The sequence below is a fragment of the Natrix helvetica genome (genome assembly GCF_964273705.1).
Source record: "Natrix helvetica genome assembly, chromosome: Z".
Taxonomy (NCBI): Eukaryota; Metazoa; Chordata; class Lepidosauria; order Squamata; family Natricidae; genus Natrix; species Natrix helvetica.
This window is the reverse complement of record NC_138554.1, coordinates 85,440,394-85,453,422: the sequence shown is the minus strand read 5'-3', so window position 1 is coordinate 85,453,422 and position 13,029 is coordinate 85,440,394. Positions and strand designations below refer to the sequence as shown.

General features: G+C 35.0%; 1 protein-coding gene across 2 annotated transcripts in view; it reads left to right on the top strand.

The window, feature by feature from the left end:
* Nucleotides 1-13,029, top strand: part of DNAJC13 (DnaJ heat shock protein family (Hsp40) member C13) — a 111,519-nt gene that overhangs the window by 65,785 nt on the left and 32,705 nt on the right. For both annotated transcript variants that reach the window (XR_014176804.1, XM_081971066.1), the window contains exons 29-36: nucleotides 259-461; nucleotides 757-841; nucleotides 1,013-1,167; nucleotides 1,955-2,000; nucleotides 11,094-11,248; nucleotides 11,444-11,645; nucleotides 12,178-12,293; nucleotides 12,571-12,649. Coding sequence is in view for 1 of the 2 variants with exons in the window: in XM_081971066.1 (XP_081827192.1) it covers nucleotides 259-461; nucleotides 757-841; nucleotides 1,013-1,167; nucleotides 1,955-2,000; nucleotides 11,094-11,248; nucleotides 11,444-11,645; nucleotides 12,178-12,293; nucleotides 12,571-12,649 (1,041 nt within the window). In the remaining variant the exon portion in view is untranslated. The remainder of the gene's footprint in view (nucleotides 1-258; nucleotides 462-756; nucleotides 842-1,012; nucleotides 1,168-1,954; nucleotides 2,001-11,093; nucleotides 11,249-11,443; nucleotides 11,646-12,177; nucleotides 12,294-12,570; nucleotides 12,650-13,029) is intronic.

Sequence of the window (13,029 nt, the reverse complement as noted above, 5' to 3'; positions counted from 1 at the left end):
CCTGGAATGATTGTCTATTTTTATTTTGATTTATAACATAGTAGAGATTTGGGCTGTTTGATTAGTCCTTTAGATTTGCCCAGATTGTCTTTGGCAAGATAAAGTATTTTTACATATCTGCTTACATAGATTAATGTAAACGTAATTTTAAGTATCTTGTAATATATTCACTACTGTTTGCAAAAACTGAACGTTTGTCAAGGTTCAGAATACTGTTTTGAAAACAGAATTCATTATAGTATTCAATTTCTAATTCAGATGCAGGAATTGTGGACAGAAGGAAAATTGACTTCAAAAACACGTTGCTGGGCCCAAGGCATGGATGGATGGCGACCATTGCAAGTTATTCCTCAGTTGAAATGGTGTCTACTGGCCACTGGACAAGCTGTGCTAAATGAGACAGATCTGGCTACACTTATTCTCAACATGCTTGTCACAATGTGTAACTATTTTCCCAGCAGGTAAAGAACTTAGATTTTAGGCCGCTAATATTTGTCGTTATTGCAAATGTCTTAAATGGTCCATTCCTGGGAATGAAGACAGTGAAAAAACTGTTCAAGAAGCCACACCAAAAAACATAATTCTTCACTCTAAAAGTGGAGAATAATAAAACTCATATGTTGAGCTAGTAAAGAGTTTGTTCTAGGAAAAAACAAGTATGTGAAGCACAAAAGAATGTATACTAATTAGTCAAAAGACAATAGAAGCACATGATTTTATACTAATATACTGATTAAAAAAATATATTTATTCTAGAGATCAGGATAATGCTATTATAAGACCTTTACCCAAGGTGAAGAGGCTTCTCTCAGACAACACTTGCCTTCCCCATATCATTCAGGTAAATTGACATTCCATCTTGCCTTTCAGACATACTTCATTTCCTGCTTAATTTTCAATATGCTATACATGCTATACATGTTTATGGGTTTTATTAACTAAGTAATGTTTTAGATAGTAACTGAGCAATATTTTAATTTGAAATGAATATTTAACTTTTTTTACACCACAGCTTTTGCTGACTTTTGATCCCATTCTTGTTGAGAAGGTTGCCATATTACTCTTCCATATCACACAAGACAACCCGCAGTTACCTCGTCTTTATCTCAGTGGAATATTCTTCTTCATTATGATGTACACTGGTTCCAATGTACTCCCTGTTGCAAGGTGAAAATAAAATTTCCATATCTCTCTGGGTTGGTTTGGGTAACATGCAATCTAGCAATCCATGTCTTTTATTTTTTATTTAGCATGATGTTCAATCCAAGATCAGTATGGAAACCTGACTTAATGGTCAGTCAAAAGATCCAACTATTTCCTGTTCATTTTGTCATTTTCCCACCAGTCTCTAGAAGAAATGAGAAAGATATATAATATACAAACAGCAAACCATGAGTACACAAACCAGAATTTGTAAATCAACTGGAGCCCATAATTTCAAATTGTGTTTTATTATGAACCACTGTATTTTATAAAACCATTGTGTTTTATTGTTCTTTCTGTGGACAGATATCTTTACTCTCCACATTATCTCTTAACAATATATGCAGACCAAGCCATTATATTATAGTGGTGATATGGGTCAATCTGATAATGAGGCATTCCCTAAATAATATAGTATTAAATTACTAATAAGAATTAAAGTTTAGAGCATTCTTTCTCAACATTTTTTTCTAGGGAAACCCTTTGAAATAATTCTTGGTTAACATCTGCATAAAAAATTATCTAAAGCTCATGGTATATTAATATAATCAGTAAGCTGAATTAAGGAGCATAAAAATTCTAACTACTGTAAACCTTAGCATTATGATATGTGCAAACTTAATAAAACTTTTTTAAAATCATGATTTCTTACTGAACCCTGGAACTCTTCAGAAAATGAGAAAAGCTAGCTTAATAGAAGTACTTGAATTATAGAATTCATAACATTTAATCAAATACATTTATCTTTTAGGTTTTTGAAGTATACACATTCAAAACAAGCTTTCAAATCTGAAGAGGTAAGATATATAAATAGTAAAAACCAGCATTTAAAATTTCTGCAAATAAGCCAATCCTAATATTGTATTAAGCATTATTTTGGTTATTTTTGTCTCTTAATTTTGAGGGTTTTGTTTTCTACAAACAAAATATTTTTACCTTTTACTAATGCTATAATTGTTGATCTACTGATGATAAAATTTATCTATATCTAATTATTTTACACCAAGGAATTCTGTTTATATAGTGCTCAAATAAATTATTTTGTTAATTTATAATGTCAGAAATCAACAATTCTAAAGAAAGTAAGTAGTTTGCATTGCAGTATTAATATAGTAAACAAAATCCTCAAGAAAATAATTATTATGACACTTTGATAGAAAGGAAAACTGAAGAAATATTTGTGTTTAAATATTTGAGTAAAATAGAATTCTAGGTAATGAAAATAAGGTGCTTGATGGATTTAAACTAGAGCACTCCACACTAGGCATTTGATTTATTTTACACCCTCTGATAACAAAACAACTAATGCCAAGAAACTGTTTACCATATTTTTAGATCTCAATGCTGCTTTTGACTTTATAAACAGGAAAATTTTGTGGAAGAAATTGGCTAAGTTAAACATGGAACCCAGATTCTACTCTTACCCTTTTCTTGGTTAGGGCCCTCTACTCAAACACTTGTTTGCAAGCCCGTATAGATGTTATTGCTTCCCCCTAGTGGGGTTGGACAGAATTGTATCCCGAGCCCCAGTGCTTTTTAATCTATGTTAATGTTCAAAATAGTCCAAAGATCCATAATAAATTCATTAATATTCTTCTATAGACACACTCTCAAATTGATATCAGAAGACTAATGTGAAAGCTAAATATCTGTTGTGCTCTTAATTTTCTAAATATCAATAAAATCAAATGTAAAATGATGGTATTTAGCAAAAAAAAAGTGTGAAATATAATTGATAGATAAATGAGGAACCTATTGAACAAATTATTTTTTTTACTTATTTAGGTGAGGTTTTTACCAATACAGAGGTATGGGTAAATCATTTTAAAAGAAGCTCAGCAAAAGTTGAGACAAGTACGAAAAGACTATATAAATTATATAATAATTATCCAGGTATCCACTTCATATATAATCGATTCATAATTAAAGATTTTGCATACTGGTAGAAGATGCATTCAATGGAACAGGGGTGGGTTTCAAAAAACTTACTACCAGTTCTGTGGGTGTGGCTTGATGGTCATGTGATGGTAGGCTTAACTTGTAGGTCTTGTGGCTGGGCAGGCGTGGCTTCGTGGTCATGTGACTGGTTGGTGTAGCTGGTTGGTCATGTGCCTGGGTGGGTGTGGCCAACTTGATGTCACTCACATCAAGGGATGCCTTGCCTGGCCTCTTCTTGGCTGAAAGGCCTCTAGAGATACAATTTCTCTGTCTATTTATTTACTATTAAACATCCAAAATATACTGTTTAATCCTAGGTATATATGCCATATGTATACATACATATTACATAGTATAAAATGTGTATAGGTACACAAAAAGATATACATTATCTACTGTATGTGTATGTATACACACAAACACAGACATACACAGAGCTCTTCTAAAACTATACACATTGAACCTCACTTAACTACATTTGGAAAAAAACACCCAGAGTCCACTTTCTGCCACAGATTTAACTATAACTTGTGTACATTAGAACATTACACACATCTTCAGATGTTTTTCCCTAGCTTGCACATGACTGTTATGTGGTGAAAATGTGGTAAAACTCACTTAACAATGCTTTTGCTTAGCAACCAAAATGTTGGGCTCAGTTGTGGTCATAACTCACAATTGACTATCTCTGCCTTCCTCTGCACGGCAGCCTTGTCCTAGTAAACTCCTTCTCCTTTTTGGCAATTTTCCACTCTGTTAGAGGCACCAAAATAATCCAGATGATATGAGGTTTCCTGCTGGGGCAGGAGGGAGTAGATGACCTCTGAGATCCCTTCCAGTCCTAGATTGCTGTGCTGTTTCAAAGCATCTTCTGAAGCCAGGTCTAGTGCCAGGGTGAGCGGTCCTTCCTTCCTCTCCTTTCTCTCTCTCTCTCCCTTCCTTCCTCTTTCTTTTTCTTTCTTTCTTTCTCTTTCTTAGTTTCTTTCTTTCCTCTCTCTTTCTCTTTCTTTTGTCTCTCTCTCTCTCTCTCACGTTTTAGGAATCACATCTAAAGGACCTCTAGAAGATATACATCTCGTTCAAAACTGATTGTACTCCATGACAAAAGCTTTAGCTCAGATTTGTTAACTTGACTATAAACTATCCCATTTAGATAATTTAGGTTTTTTTTAAAGAATGTTGAAATGAGTAAAACAATGTAGGAAAGAAAGAAGGAAGGAAAGAAAGAAAGAAAGAAAAAGAAAGAAAGAAAGAAAGAAAGAAGGGAGGAAGAGAGAGAAAGAAAGAAAGAAAGAAGTGTTCAGTTCTTAATGTTTGAAATGTATCTTCTTAATAACATACTAGTAATAATGCATTAGAATATTTCCTTTCTCCCTCCCTAACTCCCTCAAAATTATTTGGGGCCACATGCAATCCTTCCCTCCTTCTTTCTTCTCTCTTTAAGTGGGGAGCCTGGTCTTTGGGTTCCCACACTCAGTTCCCCTAAAAATCCACTGCTTGGCAGCGGGCACAAACCCACTTCTTCCTTCCCAATCTGCTGGGTGCCAAAGCCCCAGCGATTCTTCTGTTGACTTGATCAAAGCAGCGGAAAAGAGTGAGGGGGGAGGTGAGTGGAAGCAGTGGATGGACCCATCCAAAGGTGTGTTTGCGCACACACCTTTGGAGACAAAAATTAGAAAGGGATTCACGCTCCCTCTTTCTTTCATACTGGATTCACTCCAAAGTTTTTAAAGACTCCCCCGTTCATACACAGACCTTCCTGCCCCTCTCTCTCTCCTATTGGATTCACTCTGAAGTTTTTTTAAATCTCCCCCATGCATACACACACCTTCCTGCCACTCTCTCTCTCCCTCTTTCTCTCCTACTGGATTCACTTTGAAGTTTTTTTAATCTCCCCCCTCCCCCGACCACCCGAATATGTGCATGTGCACCGGGACATCCATCCACCCTCCTGGAGCGCCATCGCTGCACCTCTTGGCCTAGCGCAGTGGCAGAAGGAAGAAACGGAGCAGGGCCAGTGCTCTGGACCAGAGGGGGGAGGCGATGGCCCAGCAAGCTCCAAGCGGCAGGGTATTGCACCCCCTCCCACCCCTCGCCTGGCCATGCAGCTGCAAAGGTTGCTGGCTGCCCCCTCGTCCCTGGGAGGGGAGTAGGCTAGCTCAAATGCTTACTTGTGTGTAGGCAGGAAACGCTGTGCGTGCATGTGCAGTTCAATTAAAATTGTTCTGCGCATTCACACAACTTAAAAAACAAGATGACACCACTGACTGGAGAACCGTTTCAGAGGCATGAGAGGCCTGGGTAACTGCTAGTTCCAGTGACCCAGGCTGCCAAGCCACTATCGGTTCGGTTGAACCAGTCCGAACCGGTAGGAACCCACCTCTGCAATGGACCCTTATAAACTATCCAATACATGTTTAGCGGAATAAATAAGTGTGGCTCAGCCCAATTCCTGGATTTTTAAAAATTATTTCCCAGCATGGATTTTTCATCCAGTATTCTCAATTGTCTCTCAGGCAAAGGAAATTTTTAAACATAAAGTTTTTAAAACATATCAGACTGATGTACAGTTACTGGCAACAAATAGTTCTTTTAGCTAAGAACAAAACTATTTTTCAACTTGAAAAATACCTGTCAATAAGCCTAACCCAATTCTCAAAAAGGTTCTAGTCTAGCATTGATTTGAATTGCTAGATTCCATAGACCTTTCTATGATCTATCATATCATGAGAGGACATGTATATGTGGTGTCTCAGCCATTAAACATATTGATCATTTATTGTTTGCCTTTGATACTTAACATCCCTACTTGAAAGCACAGCTCACTAGAATCTATACATTTTGAGCAGAACTGTTAATATTTTAGTTAAGACAATTGGTCTAAAAACCTGTTATATTGAACAATTAAGGTATCCTGTAAAGATGATCAATTTGCCTGAATACTGATTCTTTATATTTTCCATATATATTTTATTTCTATATTTTCCTCTCTTTTTTTGCAAGAAATTTTTATTTTTATTAAACAAACAGCACACAAAAAATCATAATCTTACATTACATCTTGTAAAAAGTGTGTCAATTGGTTACAATTAGCTTTCATGCATCTCTTCCACAATCATTACTTATATTCATATCAAATGTCAAAGATTCTTAATGAGTCTTACTATCAACACAGCATAGTTCTCAATTGACTGAAGTTGTTTTAGTGTCCTTTTGCCTAAAATAATCCATAGTTAAAAACACAACCACCTGATGGCATTTCATTAATTATTACAAAATCATCCAATAGCCTTAAACCTTTATAACATATTCTAAATAAAGATTAGTTGACAAAGTTTCTAAGCCTTTTTTTTTCCAAGTCACTGTTTACAATTTGAGTCCAGGTTCCTTTTGTTATGGTAGTGTGTGTGTGTGTGTGTGTGTGTGTGTGTGTGTATTATGTATGTATGTAAGTATTTGTGTTACAACCCCTGGTATGCCTAAATATACAACCCCTGGTATGCCTAAATACACACACACACACACACACACACACATATATATATATATATATATACATACATATACACACACACACACACACATCATTAACTGTATCCCTTATCGTTATTATTCCATTATTAGTTGTTATAATTAATATTGGTTAACAGAAGATCCTTTACTGTTTATATCCATTTTCTTCTCATCAAACCAACACATATGTGTACCTTATTGCCAATATCGATTATTTATTTAACATAACAATCTAAAAGTTACTAAATCACTACTTACTAATTATAAAACTTAGTTAATTTTTTGTTATCAACTTTCATATATCCAATAATTTTTATAACATATTCAAAATAAGAATTAATTAACAAAATTTCTAAACCTTTTTTCCCAAATCACTGTTTGCAATTTATATCCAAATTCCTTATATTAAACCAGTACATATATATGTCGTTAATTATATCTCTTATCACTTCTTTATTATTGTTATCATTAATATTTGTTAACAAAACCATTTATTACTTATATCCAACTTCCTCACCTCCAGCCAACATAAATATGTACCTTGTTACCATTATCAACTATTTATTTAACAAAGCAATCTAAAAATTACTAAATTCCTACTTACTAATCACCAAACTTAGCTACTTTTTTATTATCAACTTTCATATATCAACCTGTATTCTTCCAGAAGGCATATAGTTTTATTTCTTTTGCCATTTGTGGAGTTAATCTTCTGTTTATTTCCTTGGTAAAAATTTTATGGATATCTCTCCGCACCTTGTTACTTGTTGCATCTCTCAGGTAATCTCGGCGCCCTCTATTTGTACTTTAATTAATTTATCTTTGATTGTCAATCATGCTTCTGATAAGATTTCTCTCCTTAAAACCATCATTTTTTTCTCTTTTTTCTTCTTCTGTGCTTTGAGATTTGGGATAGAGCTCCAGTCCATCAAATTCCCTTTTTGATACTCCCATTTTTTCACTTTCAACCACTTTCATTCCACAAACCAAATCATTAGTTTTCTTATTTTGTATTCATTTTTCTCTTCAATTTTTGGGGCTATATATATATATGTGTGTGTGTATATATTTAGCTTAAACACAAAATCATTTATAATCTTCACAAGAAAGAGGTTCCATTTTTTCCCCTCTCCCAGTGCCGATAAGACTCTCAAAGGAAGCTATGTAAACATTTTGTGCCCTTGGCTCTTATCACTTTTAATTACAGAACTTTGAAGTACAAAGACAGTGAAATCAAAGGAGAAACAGGAACAAATGCGTGGTTTCAGAAACTCTAGCCTCCAAGCAGCAGTATTGCTTTCTTTCACTCTCTGATGTTGTCTCAGATTTAGGGGAAACAAAATTCTTAAATGGAGTTTAATAGCAAATAATAGAAGATTTTTGTTAAGAGTAGAGAAAGAGATTTTAATCCTTAAGTTAAAAAATAAAGCAATATTTTTATATTTTATTTTTAAGATTGTTAAATCTATGAGTTTCTTTGGGGGATTCTCGCCACCAGTGTGGAAGCTGGTAAAAAAATTTCTGTACACCCTTTTACCCTTCCCTATATATTTTAAAACCAATAAAAATTTTGCAATTAAAATAAATAAATAAATAAATAAAACAAGAAAAAGTCAAAGAAGAAAAACCGGTCCGTTCCCTTTAAGAAGAGGAGAGAGAAAAAAAGTTGTGAGCATTTCAATCCACAAAGTGTAATTACAAAAGGAGAAAAAAAGCATACTAATCAAAACAATCCAATGGAGATAATTCCACCGCTTACTTCTTCTGCTTAAGGATTTAATTTAGCATAAAAAAAGAAGTTCTTTTGGACAGTCTTTTTCAAAACAGAAGGAATCCTCACCAGATGGACACACTTTCTCTTTCCATTTCCTTCCGTTCCGGAGCTGTCCCAACTTCATCAGCCTGGGCTGCCTTTTGTCTCCAACTTGAAGGGCTTCTCTGGGATCGATCAGGGACTTGCAGGGTCCCTGAGATCAGCAAGACATGGTCTTCTTGTTCACCGTCTCTTCGGGACGGTTTAGGTCCGATTGGACCACCCAGCGGCAAAAGTATCGGCGGCGGTCTCAGAGCATCGAGATCGCATGTCCGTACCATTGGGACATTGGTTCCTCCCCACCTTCTATATTTTCCTTTTATCTATTTTATCCTGGAAATACAGTACTGTGCAAAAGTTGTAGGCAGGTGTGAAAAAATGCTGTAAAAAAAGAATGCTTTCAGACATATAAATAATGATTGTTTATTTTTGTCAATTTTCAAAATGCAAAGTGAGTGAACAAAAGAAAAATCTAAATCAAATCAATATTTGGTGTGACCACCCTTTGCCTTCAAAACAGCAGCAATTCTTCTAGGTACACTTGCACACAGTTTTTTTAAAAAGAATTTTATTGGTTTTTAAACATTTATGGGGAAAGATAAAAGGGTACATAGAAAATTTTGGCAGCTCCCGTGCTAGTGGTAGAAATCCCCCCAAATCTCACAATTTTTACAATATTAAAGACAACGTATAAAAGATAAGCAAAAACAGAATCTTGTTCTACATTATATCATCTTGCACACAGTTTTTGAAGGAACTTGGCTGGTAGGTTCCAAACATCTTGGAGAACTAACCACAGATCTTCTGTGGATGTAGGCTTTCTCACATCCTTCTGTCTCTTCATGTAATCCCAGACACACTCGATGATGTTGAGATCAGGGCTCTGTGGGGGGCATGCCATCACTTCCAGTACTTCTTGTTCTTCTTTACGCTGAAGATAGTTCTTAATGACTGTGACTGTATGCTTGGGGTCGTTGTCTTGCTGCAGAATAAATTTGGGGCCAATCATACGCCTCCTTGTATTGCATGTTGGATAAGTATCTGCCCGTTTTTCTCAGCATTGAGAACACCATTAATCCTGACCAAATCTCCAACTCCATTTGCCGAAATGCAGCCCCAAACGTTCAAGGAACCTCCATCATGCTTCACTGTTGCCTGCAGACACTCATTATTGTATCGCTCTCCATCCCTTCGACAAACAAACTGCCTTCTGCTACAGCCAAATATTTCAAATTTTGACTCATCAGTCCAGAGTACCTGCTGCCATTTTTCTGCACCCCAGTTACTATGCTTTCGTGCTTGGCCTTGTTCCCACGTCAGAGGTATTGCTTTTTGGCTGCAACTCTTTCATAAAGACCACTTCTGGCCAGACCTCTCCGGACAGTAGATGGGTGTACCTGGGTCCCACAGGTTTCTGCCAGTTCTGAGCTGATGGCACTGCTGGACATCCTCTGATTTCGAAGGGTAATAAGCTTGATGTGTCTTTCATCAAATTTCCTTGGCCGACCACTGCGTCTACAATCCTCAACGTTGCCCATTTCTTTGTGCGTCTTCAAAAGAGCTTAAACAGCACATCTTGAAATCCCTGCTTTGAAATCTTTGTCTGGGAGAGACCTTGTTGATGCAGTATAGCTACCTTGTCTTGTTGCTATGCTCAATCTTGCCATGACATGAAACTGTCTTTCACAACCTCATCTTGGTAGCAGAGTTTAGCTGTTCCCCACCCAGTTTTAAGCCTCCTACACAGCTGTTTCTGTTTTAGTTCATGATAGGGTTTCAACCTACGTGTGACATTGATGATCATTAGCACCTGTTTGGTATAATTGGTTGATCATACACCTGACTATAATCCTACAAAATCCCTCACTTTGTGCAAGTGTTCCTATGAGAATGGATGCTGGTTTGAAGGCAAAGGGTGGTCACACCAAATATTGATTTGATTTAGATTTTTCTTTTGTTTGCTCACTTTGCATTTTGAGAATTAACAAAAATAAACAATCATTATTTATATGTCTGAAAGCATTCTTTGTTTACAGCATTTTTTCACGTCTGCCTCAAACTTTTGCACAGTACTGTATATCCTGTATTTCATTTTTGCTTTATGTTTTTGATATGGTTGTAGGTCATAAGGCTAATCATTCAATAAACTATCTCATTTGTATTTAAGTAAATAAAATTTCAAGTAAATAAAGGTGCTGTTCAGCATTTTGGACCTGCTAAATTTGAAATCCTGTTGACTAAAATTAAAATCTGGCATAAATAGGGGACATCATGATAGTTAAATCAATTATTTTGCTGCTTTTATTAGGTTGTAAGCAGGAAATTACCAGCATGCATGCGCGGGGGAACCTTTACCTTACCTTTACCATAAGCTGCCTAGAGCCACCGCTAGATAAAATGGGCAGCATTCAAATATAATAAATAAAACATAAATATCTCACACATTTAAGAATAAATTATACTGAACATCTGCAAAAGTATTCACAATTTTGTTACTAGAAAATAAGTAACTTTTTAATATTAGCATGTCTATTTTTTAAATAAATTTATTTTTTATTTAAATGTTTTATGTTTTAATGTTAACATGTTTATTTACACTTATTTGTGTTCCTGATTTCTTTTTTAGGCAAAAGGGCAAGATATAGTTCAGAGAAGCATTTTGGGGCATATTCTCCCAGAAGCTATGGTGTGTTATTTGGAAAACTATGAACCAGAAAAATTTTCTGAAATTTTTTTGGGTGAATTTGATACTCCGGAAGCCATTTGGAGCAATGAAATGAGGTAATTAACTTAACATATCCTGTAAAACAAAATGCACATTTCATTATATTCCCATTGAAAATTGCTGCTGATAATTAATTCATTTGATATCTTTGTAGCTTGTCACAAAGTAGCAGATTTAATGTCTAATAAGAAAATCAGTGCCTGAAAGAATTTTAATGTTTCTTTGATTAAAGAGATATTTGCAATTTGCAGGCGGCTAATGATAGAGAAGATAGCGGCACACCTTGCTGACTTCACTCCTCGTCTTCAAAGTAATACAAGAGCACTTTACCAGTACTGCCCCATACCAGTTATCAGTTATCCTCAACTGGAAAATGAGCTGTTTTGCAATATTTATTACCTCAGACATCTTTGTGATAAGCTTCGGTTTCCTGATTGGCCAATTAAAGATCCTGTAAGTCAATTTGTGGTCATCTTCCTAGTTTCTAACATTATGGACTTAAGAAATATATGGAGGTATGCCAAGAGACGTGCAATCGCTATCCTCATGGCTGTCAGGCTGATTATGCTCCAATTATGACATATATGTTTAATTTAAATTGTTGACATTGTTTTTTCAAATTTGCAAAAAATAAGAAATACAAGGAAAAATAAGATAATAGTTTTTTCCGTACCATTCTTCTTGAAAAATACTCTTTGAAAGAACTTTTGTGACCATGTTATTGAAAATTAGCATCATAGTCATTTATCATTATGAAGTCATGAAAAGTATAATGTAAGGAATTTTTAAGCAGAACCCTCCCCCCCCAAACCAGAAAATTCTAGAACCATCCATTTGCTATGATCACCCTGCCTACTGTGGTCCACTCCACCATCCCAAATTTGTTAAGTATAGCTACCATCCATAGTTAGAAATATTAGAAGTTGTGAATACTGCATAAAAAGCCCTTACATGGAAAAGCTAAATAGAAATCTTCTATATTCAGGTTAAACTCTTAAAAGACACTCTAGAAACCTGGAGGAAGGAGGTTGAAAAGAAGGCACCTACAATGTCCATAGATGATGCTTATGAAGTTCTGAATCTACCAAAGGGTCAAGGGCTGTAAGTTTCTAGTTATAAAATATAATTACATAAAGTATAATTGAAATCCTTAACGGATTTAAGCCTTTATACTGCTGTCTGAATTCAGCATAGAGTAATGTACAGACAAATTATACAAAACATATAATTTGAGTGGATCAGATCAACTATTTCATAGACTCTATTGCCAAAATTAAAATTTAATGTTATAGATGCAAAAGGTCTACAAATGCATTTTTTTCTTCTGACTAACAAGACTATTGAATTGTATACATATAATCTTTTATGTACTTTATAGACATGATGAAAGTAAGATCAGGAAAGCTTATTTTAAACTGGCTCAGAAATACCATCCTGACAAGAATCCAGAAGGTCGGGTAAGTGTCTTATATTAAATATGCGTGATGCTTAGAGGAAGTGTTGTATCCTAATCCAGTAACAGAACCTTTAGTATGTTAAGTGTTCCCACTTACTTTACAAAATAGAATACATTAATATATGCATTCCTTTGTATATTCTTAGTTCTCGCTTTCATCCAAAATCCATATTAACTAACATTTATTAGGCCAGATCTGAAGTTACAAATTCATTTACAAGTTTCTAAATATTCTTAATTAAACAATATTATAAATAAAGATTCATGAATTAGGAAGGGGGATGACGCTATGGAGAATCTGAAATAGGTCAGTAAATTGCATTGAAAAAAAATTCTTAGAATATCTACATTTACCATTTAAGCTTTCCTATCCTATGCTTA